This window comes from Phacochoerus africanus, chromosome 3 (assembly GCF_016906955.1).
Source record: "Phacochoerus africanus isolate WHEZ1 chromosome 3, ROS_Pafr_v1, whole genome shotgun sequence".
Classification (NCBI taxonomy): Eukaryota; Metazoa; Chordata; class Mammalia; order Artiodactyla; family Suidae; genus Phacochoerus; species Phacochoerus africanus.
The window spans coordinates 43,816,099-43,833,146 of NC_062546.1; the positions used below are offsets into that span (position 1 = coordinate 43,816,099).

Below are 17,048 nucleotides of genomic sequence, written 5' to 3' on the forward strand. Positions count from 1 at the left end.
AAAAACAAAACTTTCAAAGTCCAACCACACAATGGGATGACACTGCCCATTTGAGCTGCACTCCAGAAAAATGTAACCTGACGTTGGGAAAAGAAAAAACTGCATACAAATCTTGACTTCTTAACTGAGATTAAGAACTGATGCATAAGGACGGATAATTCTGGTTCAATTCCCAAAGACTCTGCAGAAGGCTGAGTTTTGAGGTCACCTCAAACCTGTTTCACTGGTTTCTCACAATGCCATCTCAGATTGATCTCTTGGAATCTTCATAAATTCAAAAGAGGGCCAAGTTGTAAGCTGCTTTGAAGGGCAATGAGAGCCAAACTTGTCTTTTGTTGCAAATGCATGTACTCCTCCAAGAGTATAGAAACCCTGTGACTTAAATCACAAAGAGGAGCTTCTGGATAAACTACAAACACTGGTTTCTTCTCTCCTGCCCTCATTTTGCAGCCCAAAGATGCAGTGGCTGGTGGAAGATAGCACTATCCGTTTACAGTTGAGGGTTTTGGCATTGTTCACACAACTGAAAGGCAGCTTTGCCTCATACTGTTGTTTTAACAATTTAAGGATTTTTGCTTCACATGCAGGGTTCAACTATGACTGAGCTAGAAAATATGTGAAGAGACATACATGGAAACAAGGACTGTTAAAATTTGGCCATAAATGCCCTATAAGGCCAGAACTAAAAATAGTATGACAAAAATAAAGCAGAGGCCTATACACACAAACTTTTCTCCCTATAGTTATGGGGCTTTCCTTGCATGAATCAGGTTGGACAAATGGAAGATAGATCGTGTGCCCTGCGGTCGAGATACCCTAGTAACGGACCACACAACATTTGGCAAAGCATCCTTTTCAGAACCAGGGCAAGGCAAGACCAAGTCCCAGCCACACTGGACAGGGGGCGAGAAGACCGACTGACAATGAATGAGCACAAGAGATGCAACTGACATCTCTAGGCTCAGGCGGGTTCCCATGTGGCTCCCCAAGTTTACAAGTGGAACAGTTTGAATTCAACTGTTTGGGTACAAAGACTACTCATGCTGCACTCACACTAAACATATGTTGCATACTTGTAATTAGTTCTTTTTTCTGAAAAGGAATGGGATGTTCTTAAGACTTGCACTGTGAAGAGATTGCTAAAATGCAATCAAATTGACTGCCCATGAAACTCCAATCTTGAGATGATCTAATGATTTTTTTTTAAAAAAATGAAAAGTGTTCCTGCTGTGGCTCAGTGGTAACAAACACGACCAGTATCCATGAGGATGCAGGTTTGATCCCTGGCTCTGCTCTGTGGGTTAAGGATCTAGTGCTGCCATGAGCTGTGGTATAGGTCACAGACATGGCTGGGATCTGGTGTTGCTTTGGCTGTGGCATAAACCTGCAGCTGAAGCTCCAATTCGACCCCTAGCCTGGGAACTTGCATATGCTGCAGATGTGGCCCTAAAAAACAAAAGTACAAAAAAACAAACAAACAAACAAGCAAGCAAGCAAGCATTGGGACACTGAACACAGGTCAAAGTCATATCCTCAACTAGCTTTTTTCCTTTTCTTACCTTCCCCCAATACACACACACACATTATCCAAGACCAATCTTTATGTTAGTGAATATATCCTAAAGGAACTACTTTAAGAAAAAGCTGCGAATTATCTGCTTTGCTTTGAGAGGAGAGCTCGGCTTGCTGGCATGGCCTGCGCTCTTGCAGCGCCAGTGCATGGGAGCTCTGCAGGTCCAATCGTGCTCTGAGCATCTTTGCTAAGTCACACCCTGTTTCCCGTACGTGGGTACAAGGTGGAGGAGCAACGCAGCTGTGTGTGGCACCCTGGAAAAATCTAGCCTCATGCTTTGGAGAGGAGTGAGTCACATACTCACACGGCTTTATTGTAAAGCCCTTGCAAATCAACTGACTCTTGGCAAAACTATCTAAAGAGCAATACAAAAGGTCTAAGGCTGAGGTGGCAAAGCTGGAAGAGAATGGAGGAAAATCTGGGCCTGGGATGGTAGATCCTAGGATGCTCTTAATGTAAATCAAGCCTTTTGGGTGAGGTCCCCTCGGGTGCCTATTAGTCACTTGGGGGAAATGAATTAACTGTTTTGAATCATGGAGATGTGTGTTGAGAAGCCAAAGTTTAGAAGGACGTGAAGGTGAGTTGCAGGAGGAGATGCTGACCCACCAAAATGTTAAACCCTGAAAAGGACAGTCCACAGTTATTTTCCTGAATTTATCATTCATAATTTAACATTTGTAATTTATCATTTACCTGAATTCATCCCATCATATGGAGTCTTGTGCTTTCCTGTTTCTAGCTTCAGGTCACCAGGTTTATCTTTTGAAAAATTATGACAACAGTGTCCTGATATTATTATTTTTAGATTGGAAATCTGTTACTTGTAAAGTTTCTTTCTTTCTGTTTGCTTTTTAGGGCCATGCTCATGGCATATGGAAGTTCCTGGGCTAGAGGTCAAATTGGAGCTGCAGCTGCAGGCCTAAGCCATAGCCACAGCAACTTGGGATCCGAGCCACATTTGCGACCTATACCACAGCTCAGGGCAATGCTGGATCCTTAACCCACTGAGAGAGTCCAAGGATTGAACCCACATCTTCATGGATACTAGTCGGGTTTGTTACCACTGAGCCACAAGGGAAACTTCCACTTGTAAATTTTCTTTTGGGAGATTTTTTTTCTTTTTCTAGTTATCTCTAAATGCTAATTGAAAATAGTTATCACAATAAAAGGGCAACAAAGTGGTACAAAAAGGTACCACTATTAGTAGTTTCTTTTCAACATACCACCTTTTAATAAAATTCATTTTTATTTCTAGCTCTAAAAAGTTAGAATATCACAGCAGACAGCAAGCGCTATAATATTCGGAAAGGTATGAAAAAGCCATGGCTTGCTAGCCTGCGCTCTTCTAAGTAGGGATCTGGAGAAGGAAGCTAAGCACATGATGAGAGCTAGATGCACCGTCTAGCCCTTGGCCACAGCACATTTGGGTGGGACCTCAGAAACTGAGGGCCAGGAGTGACTCAACAGTGTCTGGTAGAACACCTTCATCTATAGAGCAGGAGGCTGAGGCCCAACATCATGACCCAGTCACATGACCATTTGCTTTAGCGACTGTTAGCTTAGTGACTAACCATGGAGAAAGAGGGCCATGGTCAACCACCTCTGCACCTGTCGTCAAAGGTGCATGCAGTACAGAAGAGGATTTGAGAAGGGTGAGAAAGACTAGCCTTATGTCAACCCCACACCTGTTCCGGGTGCACGTTTCATCCTTTATGACTAGTTAGGATCACAATCCCTGACTACCTGGAAAAGTCACAGCTGCTGCTTCTTTTTTCAATATTAAGAACCCCATCCTTCCAAACAAAGAGGTAGGAAATTTCTGGTTTAAATACCAGAGTAGCATATGAAATACACAGATGTGTCAGTTTTAGAAAAGGAGAGAGAACAAAGCAGGTGTGTGTGTGTTGTAGCAAACACAATTTTTTCTTTTTTTTCTTTCTTTTTTTTGTCTTTTTACCATTTCTTGGGCCACTCCCGCAGCATATGGAGGTTCCCAAGCTAAGGGTCCAATCAGAGCTGTAGCCACTGGCCTATGCCAGAGCCACAGCAACGCAGGATTCGAGCCGCGTATGCAACCTACACCACAGCTCATGGCAACGCTGGGTCCTTAACCCACTGAGCAAGGCCAGGGATCAAACCTGCAACCTCATGGTTCCTAGTCGGATTGTTAACCACTGAGCCACGATGGGAACTCCTGAACACAATTGCTTTTCAAGTGTTAAATATCACTCGAGATGTACTGTCTACTAATGAAAATGAAAGCAGGAAGGAGTTGATATTCCTTTTAAGAGCAGCTACTTGCATTTAAAATAGTGAAAAGTTATAAGGACCTACAGCACAGTACAGTATATTAAGATATTTATTATCTTATAATAACCCATAATGGAAAAGGATCTGAAAAAGAATATGTATGTATAACTGAATCACTATGCTATACAACTGAGACACTGCAAATCAACCATACTTCAATTAAAAAAATAGCATAAAGTTTTCTGGTACCTCTTTCTTCTGTTCGGAAAACCAGCTGGTATCTTTGTTTGAACCTTGCGGTAATATATGAAGATCCACCAGGACAGCAAAATTCCCACACTGAAAGAAAGACATTAATGGCAGCGTTAGCTCATGTCCAGCAAACAATGAGAGACTATATCACAAATTCCTATTTGGTTGCTCATGATGAAAGAGCAACAAAGTTCACAACTGGACAGAAATGTTAATATAAGACAGGGTACAGGTCATAACCCCTGTGTTTTTTAAGTTTAATATTCATAATAGGGAGTTCCCATCGTGGCTCAGTGGTTAACAAATCTGACTAGGAAGCATGAGGTTACGGGTTTGATCCCTGGCCTTGATCAGTGGGTTAAGGATCTGGCGTTGCCGTGAGCTGTGGTGTAGGTTGCAGACACGGATCGGATCCCACGTTGCTGTGGTTCTGGTGTAGGCTGGCAGCTATGGCTCTGATTCGACCCCTAGCCTGGGAACCTCCATGTGCTGTGGGAGCAACCCAAGAAATGGAAAAAAATACAAAAAAAAAATATTTATAATAGCAAGGGAGAATTTAATTTTAATCAGGATGGTAGAGATAAAATATCCATCTCCGGGGCTGCACCGTGAAGGGGAGGCCCAGAAATCCAGCAGCACTTGGAGGACAATTAAAACACTGAGAAGAGTTTAATAGGTCAGCCCTAGGCTTGCTCCAGAAAAGAATGATTCCTTGGACAGCCAGGGGGAATTCTTTATCAGGTAGGAGGAATAGATAGAAGCTACTGCATTTTTAGATGTACAAAAGAACTGGCTGGGATCATACATCTTGGACTAGAAACAGAAGCATAGATGAATGAAAAAGAACCAAGGAGAGAATTCCTGTTGTGGCTCAGTGGTAACGAACCTGACTAGTGTCCATGAGGATGCAGGTTTGATCCCTGGCCTTGCTCAGTGAGTTAAGGATCCAGCATTTCCATAAACTGTGGTGTAGGTCACAGACACAGCTTGGATCTGGCATTGCTGTTGCTGTGGCATAGGCTGGCAGCTGCAGCTCAGATTCAACCCTGAGCCTGGGAACTTCCATATGCTGCAGGTGCGGCCCTAAAAAGTGAAGAAGAAAAAAAAAGGCAAAAAAAAAAGAACCAAGGAGAGGAAGGTAGGTGCTTAATGACAGTTGTCAAAACTAAGTTTCAGGAGTTCCCTGGTGGCTTAGTGGGTTAAGGATCTGGCCTTGCCACTGCTGTGATTGCTGGTTCAATCCCTGGGGTGGAATTTCTGCATGTCGCAGGAATGCCCCCCCCCCAAAAAAACAAACTAAATAAGTTTCATTCAAATATGCTACAAAGCCCATCTCCTTTCTTATTCTAGAGGCTAGTGCTGTCTAACATTCAGGAAAAAAAAAAGGAAATCTTCTATATCTGCACTGTTGAATAAGGACGTCCACAGCCATATATGGTTACTGAGTATTCGAAATATGGCTATTGTGCCTGAGAGGCTGGATGTTTAATCTTATTTTATTTCAATCTAATTTAAACAGCCAGATGTGGCTAGCAGCTGCATGGCATGGCTACAGACCTGTAAAAAGGTAGAGCCGCATAAATTCTTAAACCATAAGAGTAAAATAATCTGAGAATTTCAAGATAATTGAACTGTACTTAGAAAGGCACTGTGGGCCAGTTTACAGTTAGCACGGAAAGTCAATGTGTACTTCTTGGGCTATATTTTTTTGTTGTTGTTTTGGTTTGGTTTTTGTTTTGTTTTAATTCTGAACAACAATTCAATGGTGAAAGGAAAGTATTTTCAACAAATGCTGTGAGAATGCCAGATATAATAGGGAAAGAAAATAAACTTGATACCTACATCGTATCATACACAAAACCTGATCTGAGATGAATCACAGACCTAAACATAAAAAAAACCAAACCTATCTTCCTGACCTTGAAATAGGAAAAAATTTCTTAAACAGGATCTAGAAAGCATTAAGAAGGAAGAAAAAAATCATTACCTTAGACTTGACCAAAATTAAAAACTTTTGCTTGATCAAAAACAAAAACTTCTTGTGGCACAGTGGGTTAAGAATCCGACTGCAGTGGTCTGGGTTGCTGCAGAGGCGTGAGTTTGATCCCCAGCCTAGCACAGTGGGTTAAAGGATCAGGTATTGCCACACTTGCAGCTCAGATTCAATCCCTGGGAACTTCCATATGTCATGGGTGTGGTCGTGAAAAAAAAAATTTGCTCATCGAAAGACACCATTAATAAAATGGATATGCATGCCACATACTGGGAGAAAATATTCATACATGCCTATGTCTGACACAAAGGACTAGAATCTAAAATGTGTGAAAAACTCCTACGAGTTAATGTTAAAGAAACAACCCAAGCTTGAACAGACACTTCACAATTAAGATAAACAATCGGCAAGTAAGCACGTGGAAAAAAGTGTCCAACATCATTAGTCGTCAAGCAAATGCAAATTAACACTGAGAGACACAGCTAACTACACCCCTACCACAACGACTACAGTGAAAAAGACTGATGCACACCAAATGTAGATGAGGATGGGAGCAATCCAAACACACACACTGCTAGTGTTTCATCCACCTCAGCAAATGGTCTGTCAGTTTCCCACAGTTAAACACACACGGATTTACCACCCAAGCCAGCAATTCCACCTCAGGTATTTATTTACCCAAGAGGTAAAACAAATATGCACACAAAGACATGTATACAAAGGTACGTGAAAGTTTTATTTGCAAGAGTCAAAATGGAAGACAATCCCACAGTCTCTCTACAGGAGACTAAAGAAAGTGTGGTAGGTGTTCCTGTCGTGGCTCAGTGGAAGTGAATCTGACTGGTATCCATGAGGACGCAGGTTCAATCTCTGGCCTCCCTCAGTGGGTTAAGGATCAGGCATTGCTGTGAGCTGTGGTGTAGGTTGCAGATGCAGCTCGGATCCCACATTACTGTGCCTGTGGTATAGGCCAGTGGCTGCAGCTCCAATTGGACCCCTATCCTGGGAAGCTCCATATGCCACGGTGCAACCCTAAAAAGACCAAAAAAAGAAAAAAAAAAGAAAGCATGGTACATTCATGCCACAGAATGCTCCTCATCAAGCCCAAAACAGACTAATCTCACCGTCGCTGCACTGAGCAAAGCCAGGCTAAAGTACGTCCTCTGTGATTCCATTGATATAAAGTTCTAGAAAAGCAAAATTAAATCTATGGTCAAAGTAATCAGAACAGTGCTTACCTATGGAGAAACTGATGGGAGAGCTTTGTGTGGTGATGAAAGTATTCTGTCTTGATAGACACTTAAGACCAGTTCATTCCCCTGTACATATGCTACATATCAATAATAAACAATTTTTAAAATATTTGTAAAAATACACTCATATTTGTTGACAGTTATTTAAGGTATAAGTTATGTCCCTGAAAATGTGTGGGTTTTAGGGGAGACCAAAGTGAACTTCCCTGGGTAATAAATTGTAAAGGATGATGAAAAATGGTCCTCCCACAACGTCAAACAGTGCAGTGTGACCCACGGAACTGCAGTTCAGTGTGTTGTAGTCAGCATTTTGTCTTAAGGAAAGAGAGTTGAAGAGAATATTGCAGTGGGAGAAAAAATATCAATGGTTATACCTTGGTCAAGTCTTGTTTTGTGAAAGTTATGAATGAGTATACTGATTATAATATAAAGCCTATTCCTTACTGTGGGTTGTGGTCAAAAACTTTGAAAACCATATTCAAATATACTGTTATTCTAAGTTTCTTCACAAATGTTGATTATAGAGTTAACCTTTAAGGAGTATGCTGCCACCAGGTGGAGGTCTTATGCCACAACTACAGGATCTTAGCCAGGGGTTATTAACCTCTCGTGTGCCACGGACCTCTTCGGTCAGTTGTGAAGCTGATGAAACCTGCTCGTAATAATGTTTTTAAATGCATGGAAACACAGTGCATAGGATTCGAAAGGAAAACCAATTATGCTGAAGTATGGGTATCCATATTTAAAAAAAAAATCTGTAATATAGTAATGGATGGACTTGTTCAATAAAGCACTGGCTCTCTTCAGATAGTGGTGAATCTAAAAACTACGATAAATCCAAAGTAGTGATAAGCATAAATTACATTTTCAGATATCTATCACACTATATGAAAAGAGTTGTGATTTCTAATGGTAACAAATATTGCTAATTTATTGTGTTCTGCATTTTTCATTCATAATAAAAACAAAATTTAGGAGTTTCTATTGTGGCCTAGGGGGTTAAGAACCTGACTAGTATGTGTGAGGATGCCCGTTCGATCCCTTGCCTAGCTCTGCAGGTTAAGGATCCAGCATTGCCCTAAACTCTGGTGTAGTTTGCAGATATGGCTTGGATCTGGCTTTGCTGTGGCTGTGGTATAGACCAGTGGCTACAGCTCCGATTTGACCCCTAGCATAGGAACTTTCATATGCCGCCAGTGTGGCCCTAATTTTTTCTTTTCTTTTTAGGGCCACACTTGCAGCATATGGAGGTTCCCAGGCTAGGGGTCAAATCGGAGCTACAGCTGCCAACCCATGCCACAGCCACAGCAATGCCAGATCCGAGCTGCACCTGTGAACTACATCACAGCTCATGGCAACACCGGATCCTTAACCCACTGAGTGAGGCCAGGGATGGAACCCACAACCCCATGGTTCTTAGTCAGATTACTTTCTGCTGTGCCACAATGTGAACTCCCCTAATTTTTTAAAAGTTAAAAAAATAATTAGAACTTGATCAAAATAAAGACTTTTTTCCCATGCAAGTTCACCAACCCTCTGAATTCTATCATAAGCCTGTTGAGATTGCAGGGATCCTGGAACAAAAGCCCCTCTAAAGAGGGGAGATATGCCTCACACATGTTCTGCTGGGTTTCCCCCCTTCATCATCAGCAATGATAATATTTTTAAATTAAAAAAAAAATCGATGTTTGAACAACTTGAACTGGAACTACGTAATAGTAACTTTCTAAAAACAATTGAATAGTAAGGTCCAATTTGACATTTTTTCATTGCTTGTAATTTTGATCCCAAAGTAGTCTGGTTGGTTCCAAGCAGACTTACTAAAATTTTTTGTTGTTGTTTTTGTTTTTTTTTTAATAAATCACTGAATCTTACTCTGGTGCTCACACTTTCCTGGGCTTCCTGCCAGACTCCCCGAGCCCCTTCCCCCATGCCGGGGCTCTCCCTCTGCAGCCAGCCTTCTGAGTTCTCCAGCAAGACTTCTCTCCAACTCCCACACTAATCAGAGGTATTTTGCCTGTCTAAAGTTCCCTGCTCTCAAAGCTTTGCTTCTTTTCTCCCATGAGTAAACAGAAGTGGAAAAAAAAAAAAAAGAAAGACAGAAAGAAAACCACCTCTGACTGCTGCCAGCAGCATGCCCCGCCTCCCACTCCCCCTTAATTAGGCTATTTCTCTCCCCAGAGCAACTCTCCAGCTGTTCCAAGCAAAGCAGCACAGCAGAGTGAGCATCACTGGGTTCTCAGGCCTCCTTTCACACAGGCCAGGTTACCTCTCTCACAGCCCAGGGGCTACTAGAGACAGCTCTGCATCCCATGCCCTGGGCTGGGGCCCATCCCAGCTTCCTCCCCTGGCTACACCCAGAGGTTTCGGTCAAAAACCTGGGAGTCACCCCAACTCCTCCCTTCCCCAACCCCCCCCCCACCATCGGTCACCACGCCTGGTCGATTTCACTTCTTCAAGAGCAAAGCACACGCCTCCTCTCTGGTTCCCTAGCTCACGTCATCTCCCACTTGGAACATCAGGGCCACTTCTCTGAGCCCTAGATGAGCTCTTCAGGCCTCCATGAGAGCCACGTCTGCCACACAGATGCAATGCCCAGACCTCAAGCCCCTGACAAGGCCCTCCTCTGCTTCCAGCACCCTCCCCCACATGCTCTTTGCCCTGTGCTTTCAAAGCACCTGGATGCTTCTGTGCTCAGAAGGCTCCCACGGATCCTCGAACCCTAGTGGAGGCGTGGCCATTTCTGTGGAGCTTTTCTGAACAGTCTGTCACTCCCTCCTCCAGGTCAGCACAGATGATCCTGTGGTCATTCCTGCACTGAGCGGCTGCTCCATAGGGGCGTTCCCTGTTATACTGTCAGCTCCTGGGTACAGGGTCTACACCGGTCCCCCTGTACCCTTGGAATCAGAGCAGAGCTGGCTCACAGTAAATGCCCATTGGTGAAGGGAAGGAAGGCAGGAACGAACAAGTGGCAGGACACCTGGGCCTTGTCTGCAAAATGGGGGCTCCGAGCCCGCTCTGGGGACAAGGTCATTCTAAGTGAGCCTAGGACACTGATGTGTCACAGAACTACTGTCTCCCTCCTTATTCTGGAGTGGCGACAACTATGTCATCACCAGTGACAACCACTCATTTTCCATATTTTGGAAAAAGCAAATTCAAGGATCCTAGGATTACCTCACCCCAAGCTCACTGCCAACTGAGCAAGTTGGTGATTTTTTTCCTATCTCTTTCCAAAAATTCCAAAGCCGAAACTTAACTATTACCAAGTCTTCAGCAGTGGGATATCTTGTCTAATTTTTTTTTTTTTCTGTCTTTTTAGGGCCACACCTGTGGCACATGGAAGTTCCCAGGCTAGGGGCTTGAAATGGAGATGCAGCTGCTGGCCTATGCCACAGCCACAGCAATACAGGATCTGAGCCTCATCTGCTACCTACACCGAAGCTCGAGGCAATGCTGGCTCCTTAACCCACTGAGCGAGGCCAGGGATCAAACTTGCATCCTCAGGGACACTATGTCAGGTTCTTAACCTGCTGAGTCACAATGGGAACTCTGTGTCTTGTTCTAATTTTACATGAAGTGTAAAATGGAGGTGAAAATGCTAACACTTCTCATCCATGTAGATATCTCAGGTAGGTTCAGAGCCTCCTCACATTCATTCATTCATGTATTCATTCATTCATGTATTCATTCATTCATGTATTCATTCATTCATGTATTCATTCATTCATGTATTCATTCATTCGTGTACGTATTCATTCCCTGCTGAGTTTCACATGCACCCTGGGCCAGACCCTGAAAGAGGGAGGTCAGCACAGTTGGAGGCTGTGCATCGTGCATGCCCAGGACCAGAGGTAGCTGAAGGACAACTCTGCCTGAGGGAGGCCAGGGAGGAGGGCATGAGGTCTCACCTGCATCCCCAGGGAGCAAAGGTAGCTAGTGATGGAGAAAGAAAAACGCACCCACACAGGGAAAGAGGCCCAAATAGCAGGGAGTGCTCTGGTAAGGCAGAAACAGGCCTGGTCAGCAGATGAGGCAGCAGGCAGGGGGACTCAGAGCAGAGAGGAGCCCGGGTCAGGCGGAGGGAGGCTGGGGGTGGAAATGACCAGGGCCAGGTGTACAGGTTTAAAGCAACCACAAGAGCCCAAACAAGAGGCAGCAGAAGGTGGTCCTGAGGTATGAAGGAAAAGGCAGATTCGAGGGATACTCAGAAGACAGTCAAGAGGATATGGTTGGGTGCAGGGGCGTGGGGGGGAAAGGATGAACAGTTTCTTTTCTTTTTTTCTTTTAAGGGCCACACCTGAGGCATATAGAATTTCCCAGGCTAGGGGTCAACCTATACTACAGCCACAGCAACGTCAGATCCGAGCCGCACCTGTGACCTACACTGTAGCTCATGGCAATGCCAGATCCTTAACCCACTGAGTGAGGCCAGGGATCGAACCCGCATCCTCAGGGATTCTAGTCAGGTTCGTTACCACTGAGCCACAATGGGAACTCCAAGGATGGACAGTTTCAATTGTGCCCCCGGGGCTGCCTGCAGGCATCTTCTCCATATGGGTCTGTTGAAATTGTCACTGGCATTATACAGGCACCTGGAATTAAGGATTTAAGGTAGCTTATATTAACAGGGCAAAGATTTTCAAGGGGGGAACAAGTAGGAAAAACAAAGCGTAAAAACAAAATGAGGCCAGCGATAAGGTCTGATAGGTCTGGACAAAAGCCCCACTGCGGGCCTGAGTCTCTGCAACATTCTGCTCTCAGTTTGCTAGTTATGAACAGAACAAGCAAGAAGCCCAATCTGTGCTGAGGAGAATTCAGTCAATCCCAGCACCACACCTAGAAAGACATTTCTCCTGAAGATCTTCATGAAAAGACACAGCAATTATCTTCTTGGTGCATCAACTTTACCGAAAGGCTTTAACAAAATATTAAATATTTTCATATCAAAACAAACTGCTTATATGGTAGAGCATGAAATTTAAAAGTCACATGCTTGTTCAAGAGGGAGCATGTTTAAAATATATACACTCAGGGAGTTCCTGCTGTGGCTCAGTGGTAATGAACCCAACTAGTATCCATGAGGACACGGGTTCGACCCCTGGCCTCACTCAGTGGGTTAAGGATCCAGTATTGCCTTGAGCTGTGGTGTATGTCACAGATGCTGTTTGGATCCCACATGGTTGTGGTTGTGACTGTGGCTTCGGCGTAGGCCAGCGGCTACAGCTCTGATTTGACCTCTAGCCTGGGAACTTTCATATGCCTCAGCAGGTGTGGCCCTAAAAAGACATAAAATCAAATTAAAATTAAATAACATTAAAACTAAACTAGAATTAAATAAAAATAAAATAATTACTTTCATTCACCACATTCAGTGTAATCCTTACCACTAAGCCTTGAGGGGCATGACTACCGCTCACATTTTATAGGTCGGGAAGTGGAAGAGGTGGAGTCAGAAAAGGTATGGAGTTCCCGTCGTGGCGCAGTGGTTAACAAATCCAACTAGGAACCATGAGGTTGCGGGTTCGGTCCCTGCCCTTGCTCAGTGGGTTAACGATCCGGCGTTGCCGTGAGCTGTGGTGTAGGTTGCAGATGCGGCTCGGATCCTGCGTTGCTGTGGCTCTGGCGTAGGCTGGTGGCTACAGCTCCGATCAGACCCCTAGCCTGGGAACCTCCATATGCCGCGGAAGCGGCCCAAAGAAATAGCAAAAAGACAAAAAAAAAAAAAAGAAAAAAAAAGAAAAGGTAAAGGCTAGTCCAAGATCGCATAGGCGTTAAGCGACAGACCCAGCATTACGTCCAGATCTGTTAGACTCCAGAGACCACGTGCATGCGCTCCTTTGAAGAAATATCCCCTCCGTGGAAGGCCACTTGGGACCCATTTCCTGACTCCACGTGGGGCACATTAAATGTGCTTGGCCTGGAACCCCCTCCACTCTACTTGGGAACTGGCCTCCTCTTCCTCTGAGGCCAGTGATGGCAGCCACCAGGAAGCCCCACCCACCAGTGCCTGGTGATGGAACCAAGGATTCTGAACGGGGTCACGCAGCTCCCCTCTCTGAGCTGAAGGGAGGCCCAGAGTGCTGGGACCCTGATGCTGCCACCTGAGAACCTGGGGTAGTAGGTAGGTACCCTGAGAACAAGAGCGCAGTACACAGCCCAAAGTCTAGCTGCAGAGAGACCGGGGCAAAAGAGCATGTGGCAGAGGAGAAAGGTGGTATAAGTGGCAGGGCAGGAAAAGAGGCCTCCTGACATGAATAGCCACCCCCCAGAGAGTTCAAGCTGGAGAAAAGATTTTGTCGATTTAACCCCCTTGGCCTGTTGCTCATTAAAATACATGCCCAAGATATTCAAATTTGGGGTTGACATTCCAGAAAAGAAGCCAGCATATCTTTAGGAGGGCATATACCATAAACCTGCAGACAGGTCAGGGATGGGAGAATAGACTGTGCAAGTGGAATACGCTATACACTTAACTAACTGCAAAAACTTTGAAAGCATGAACAAGCTGGCAATCACCATAGTTAAGATTCGCTGAGCACCTGCTGTGTGCTGGAGCCTGTGTTAAGTCCTCTTGGCACCTTATTGCATTTAATTCTTATGACGACCTGGAGAGGCGGCACAAACTATTACAACTCGGTGTTCTGGAAACCCTGAAATATGTAAGCACTCTTTCTCTTTTTAAAGCTCCATGGTGGTGATCATGGCTGGGTTTGGTCTGGTATGGCATCTTGCCAACCTGGCCAGGTACAAGGACTATGATTAAATTAGTCACAGAATTAGACTCAGCCTGAATTCAAGGGCACAGCACACAGAGCATGCCTGGAGAAAGCCCTCTGCTGACAAATCTAAGGCTGATCTCTTCTGATGGCACCCCAGTTTAGAAGGGGTGTCTCACCTCCTCTCTCTTTGTAAAATGATACAGCTAGTTCTTCAAGGAGCCTTCTGCTCTAAGATCCCACCTCTTGCTGGTGTTTTAGTTTGTGTTCATTTGTTTGGTTCCACTGGCCCACACGTCTGCCCTCCTGTAAAGGTTCCCAAAGAGTGCACGAAGTCTGGCACCTTGCACTATCCGCCATCGGTTCACCACAGGCCACCCAAGCCTGGCAGGCAAATCTTGGAAAAGACTACAAGAGGGTACGTGTCCTGCTGTGCTGACCTCTGTGGGAATGATTTAGTCTTGGCAACCAATGGCAGAAAATACCAGTCTCGTGGTGAGAAATCATGTTATAAACCATGTAGAAGCTCAGTGGAGTTGGCTGAGGCAAAAATTTTAGCAATCAATGAGTTCTGTCCCCAACATGCTCTCTGACCAGATTCAGGAAACAATAAGCTCTTCTCTGCTGCCACAATTTCTTTTTTTTTTTAAACATAATTTTATTAGAGTATAATTGACTTACAATGTTGTATTAGTTTCAGGTGTATAGCAAGGTGAATCAATGATATATATATATATATATATATATATATATATATATATATATCCATTCTTTTTTCCCACACAGGTTATTACAGAATATTGAGTAGATTTCCCTGTGCTATACCGTAGGCCCTTGTTAGTTATCTATTCTATTTACAGTAGGGTGTATATGTTAATCCCATCCTCTTAATTTATCCCTCCCCTTAATGGTTTCCCTTTTGGTAACCATAAATTAGATTTAGAAACCTGTGAGTTTATTTCTGTTTTAAAAATAAGTTTTTTAAAAATCATTTTATTGGATTCCACATATAAGTGATATCTGTCTTATATGCTATGTCAGTATTTCTCTATTTGACTTACTATGATAATCTTATCACTTACTATGATAACCTCTATGTCCACCCATGTTGCTGCAAATGGCATTATTTCATTCTTTTCTAGGGCTGAGTAATATTCCACTTGTATATATGTATCACATCTTCTTTATCCATTCCTCTATCAATGGATATTTAGGTTGCTTCCATGTCTTAGCTATAGTAAGTATTGCAGTGAACACGAGTGCATGTATCTTTTTGAATTATGGCTTTCTCTGGGTATATGTCCAGGAGTGGGACTGCTGGATCATATGGCAGATATAGTTTAATTTTTTAAGGAAGCTCCATACTGTTCTCTACAGTGGTTGTACCAATTTACATTCCCACCAATAGTGTAGGAGGGTTCCCTTTTCTCCACACCCTCTCCAGCATTTACTGTTTGTAGACTTTTTAATGATGGCCATTCTGACCAGTGTGAGATGATACCTCAAATGTAATCCTCCTACCCTGTTGGTGGGAATATAAACTGGTACAATCACAATGGAGGTTCCTTCAAAAGCTAAAAATGTCACAGCTTTTTATTCATGCTTCTGTCATGAAACTCAGGCTTTAAACCTGTGACCACACACGTCCCATCTCGCATGGGCGGCCTATGATGAGGAGCTGCCTTCGGTTACCTGGGGGTTGCCAGTGCCTACGCTGGGACTGGCCCAGAGACAGCAGGGAGGAGTGTTTGCTCAATAAATGGAAAAAGTACATCAGTGATGAAAATTACTTAAGTGCCTGCCATCTTCTCTCGGGGAGAGATGACCACCTCAACTGCATTCTGTCCTCAGAACAGAATCAAGTTCATGGTTTACAACGAAGGTTACCTCCCATATGCACAGAATACTGTCACCCAGAAAATGGGTAGAGATGTCCACTGCTCCTCACCAAACAGTTAGTGTCCCATCTTCCAATCAGAGAGAACAAGTGCAACCCCCTGGCTGATTACATGAATTCAGACCCACTAGAGGGAAGCTATATAGGGCTTCCTGGGTTGCAAATGAATGACTTGTCCTTTGAGCTCAAGTTTTTCTGGTTGAAAGGGATGCAGGGGAAGTGGAAAGGAATCAGGAGGGAAGGGGGGTTTCTCTCTCCCATTGGGCATCTGCTGTGGGATGTTTGACTACGGGTCCAGGATGGATGCCTTTCCAGTCCCTTGCTTGTTTTTCTTAACAGATTTATTGCTATGGGTGGGAAAAGGTTCTGTGTGGCCGAGGGGTGAGTCACAAAGGGATGCAAAAAAAAAAAACATGGCAGGAAAGCAGAGCTAATGGGCTTGATGACAGCTCCTACAAGGGGAAAAAAAATTGGGTCGGGGGTCGATATCTTTCAGTAAATTGTCTCTGGTCTTCTGCTTGGCAAGAGTTCTGGGGGTTTTGCCTGGAATGCTCTCACAGTGGCTCACAGTCTCCTCAGAGAAGATGTGAGAAGGAAGGCAAAGTGCTTTCGGGAATGACGCAAAGGCCAACAAAATGTTATGATGAAGCGACACTTAAGCTGAACGTTTGCCTCTGGAACCTTTAAGCCATATTTGAGGCCAAATCACAGCCTCTAAAACCCGTCACTGCATGACAAGTACAGTTAGGAACAGGCCCTCGGTCACTCGCTTTGGAAGAGAAGAACTGACTTCATTTCTTTAGACAAGAAGCATGATGATTTTCCAAAAGTTATCCTTTTAATGCAACTCTCAGGCCACTAATGCCTGTGCCATATACAGAGCACGTGGGCAGAGAATCAGGGTGATGATGAGGGGACAGGACAGACCTGGTGTAGCCCCTCTCTGCACCTTAGAGCCCCAGGCCCCGGATTTAAGTCCCCACAGTGCAAAATGGGGACAATAACAGAAGACATTCTATGGCATTGTTTTGAGGATTAAACGAGAGAATTCAGGCCCAGGACCTTAGCACAGTGCCAGCATCTGAAGGGCTCAAGAAAGAAACCAGGGTTG

General features: G+C 44.2%; 1 protein-coding gene across 1 annotated transcript in view; it reads right to left on the bottom strand.

The window, feature by feature from the left end:
• SLX4IP (SLX4 interacting protein) overlaps window positions 1–17,048 on the bottom strand; it is a 212,771-nt gene that overhangs the window by 69,772 nt on the left and 125,951 nt on the right. Inside the window, 1 exon segment of the mRNA XM_053743491.1 lies at window positions 4,073–4,162. Coding sequence (XP_053599466.1) covers window positions 4,073–4,162 — 90 coding nt within the window.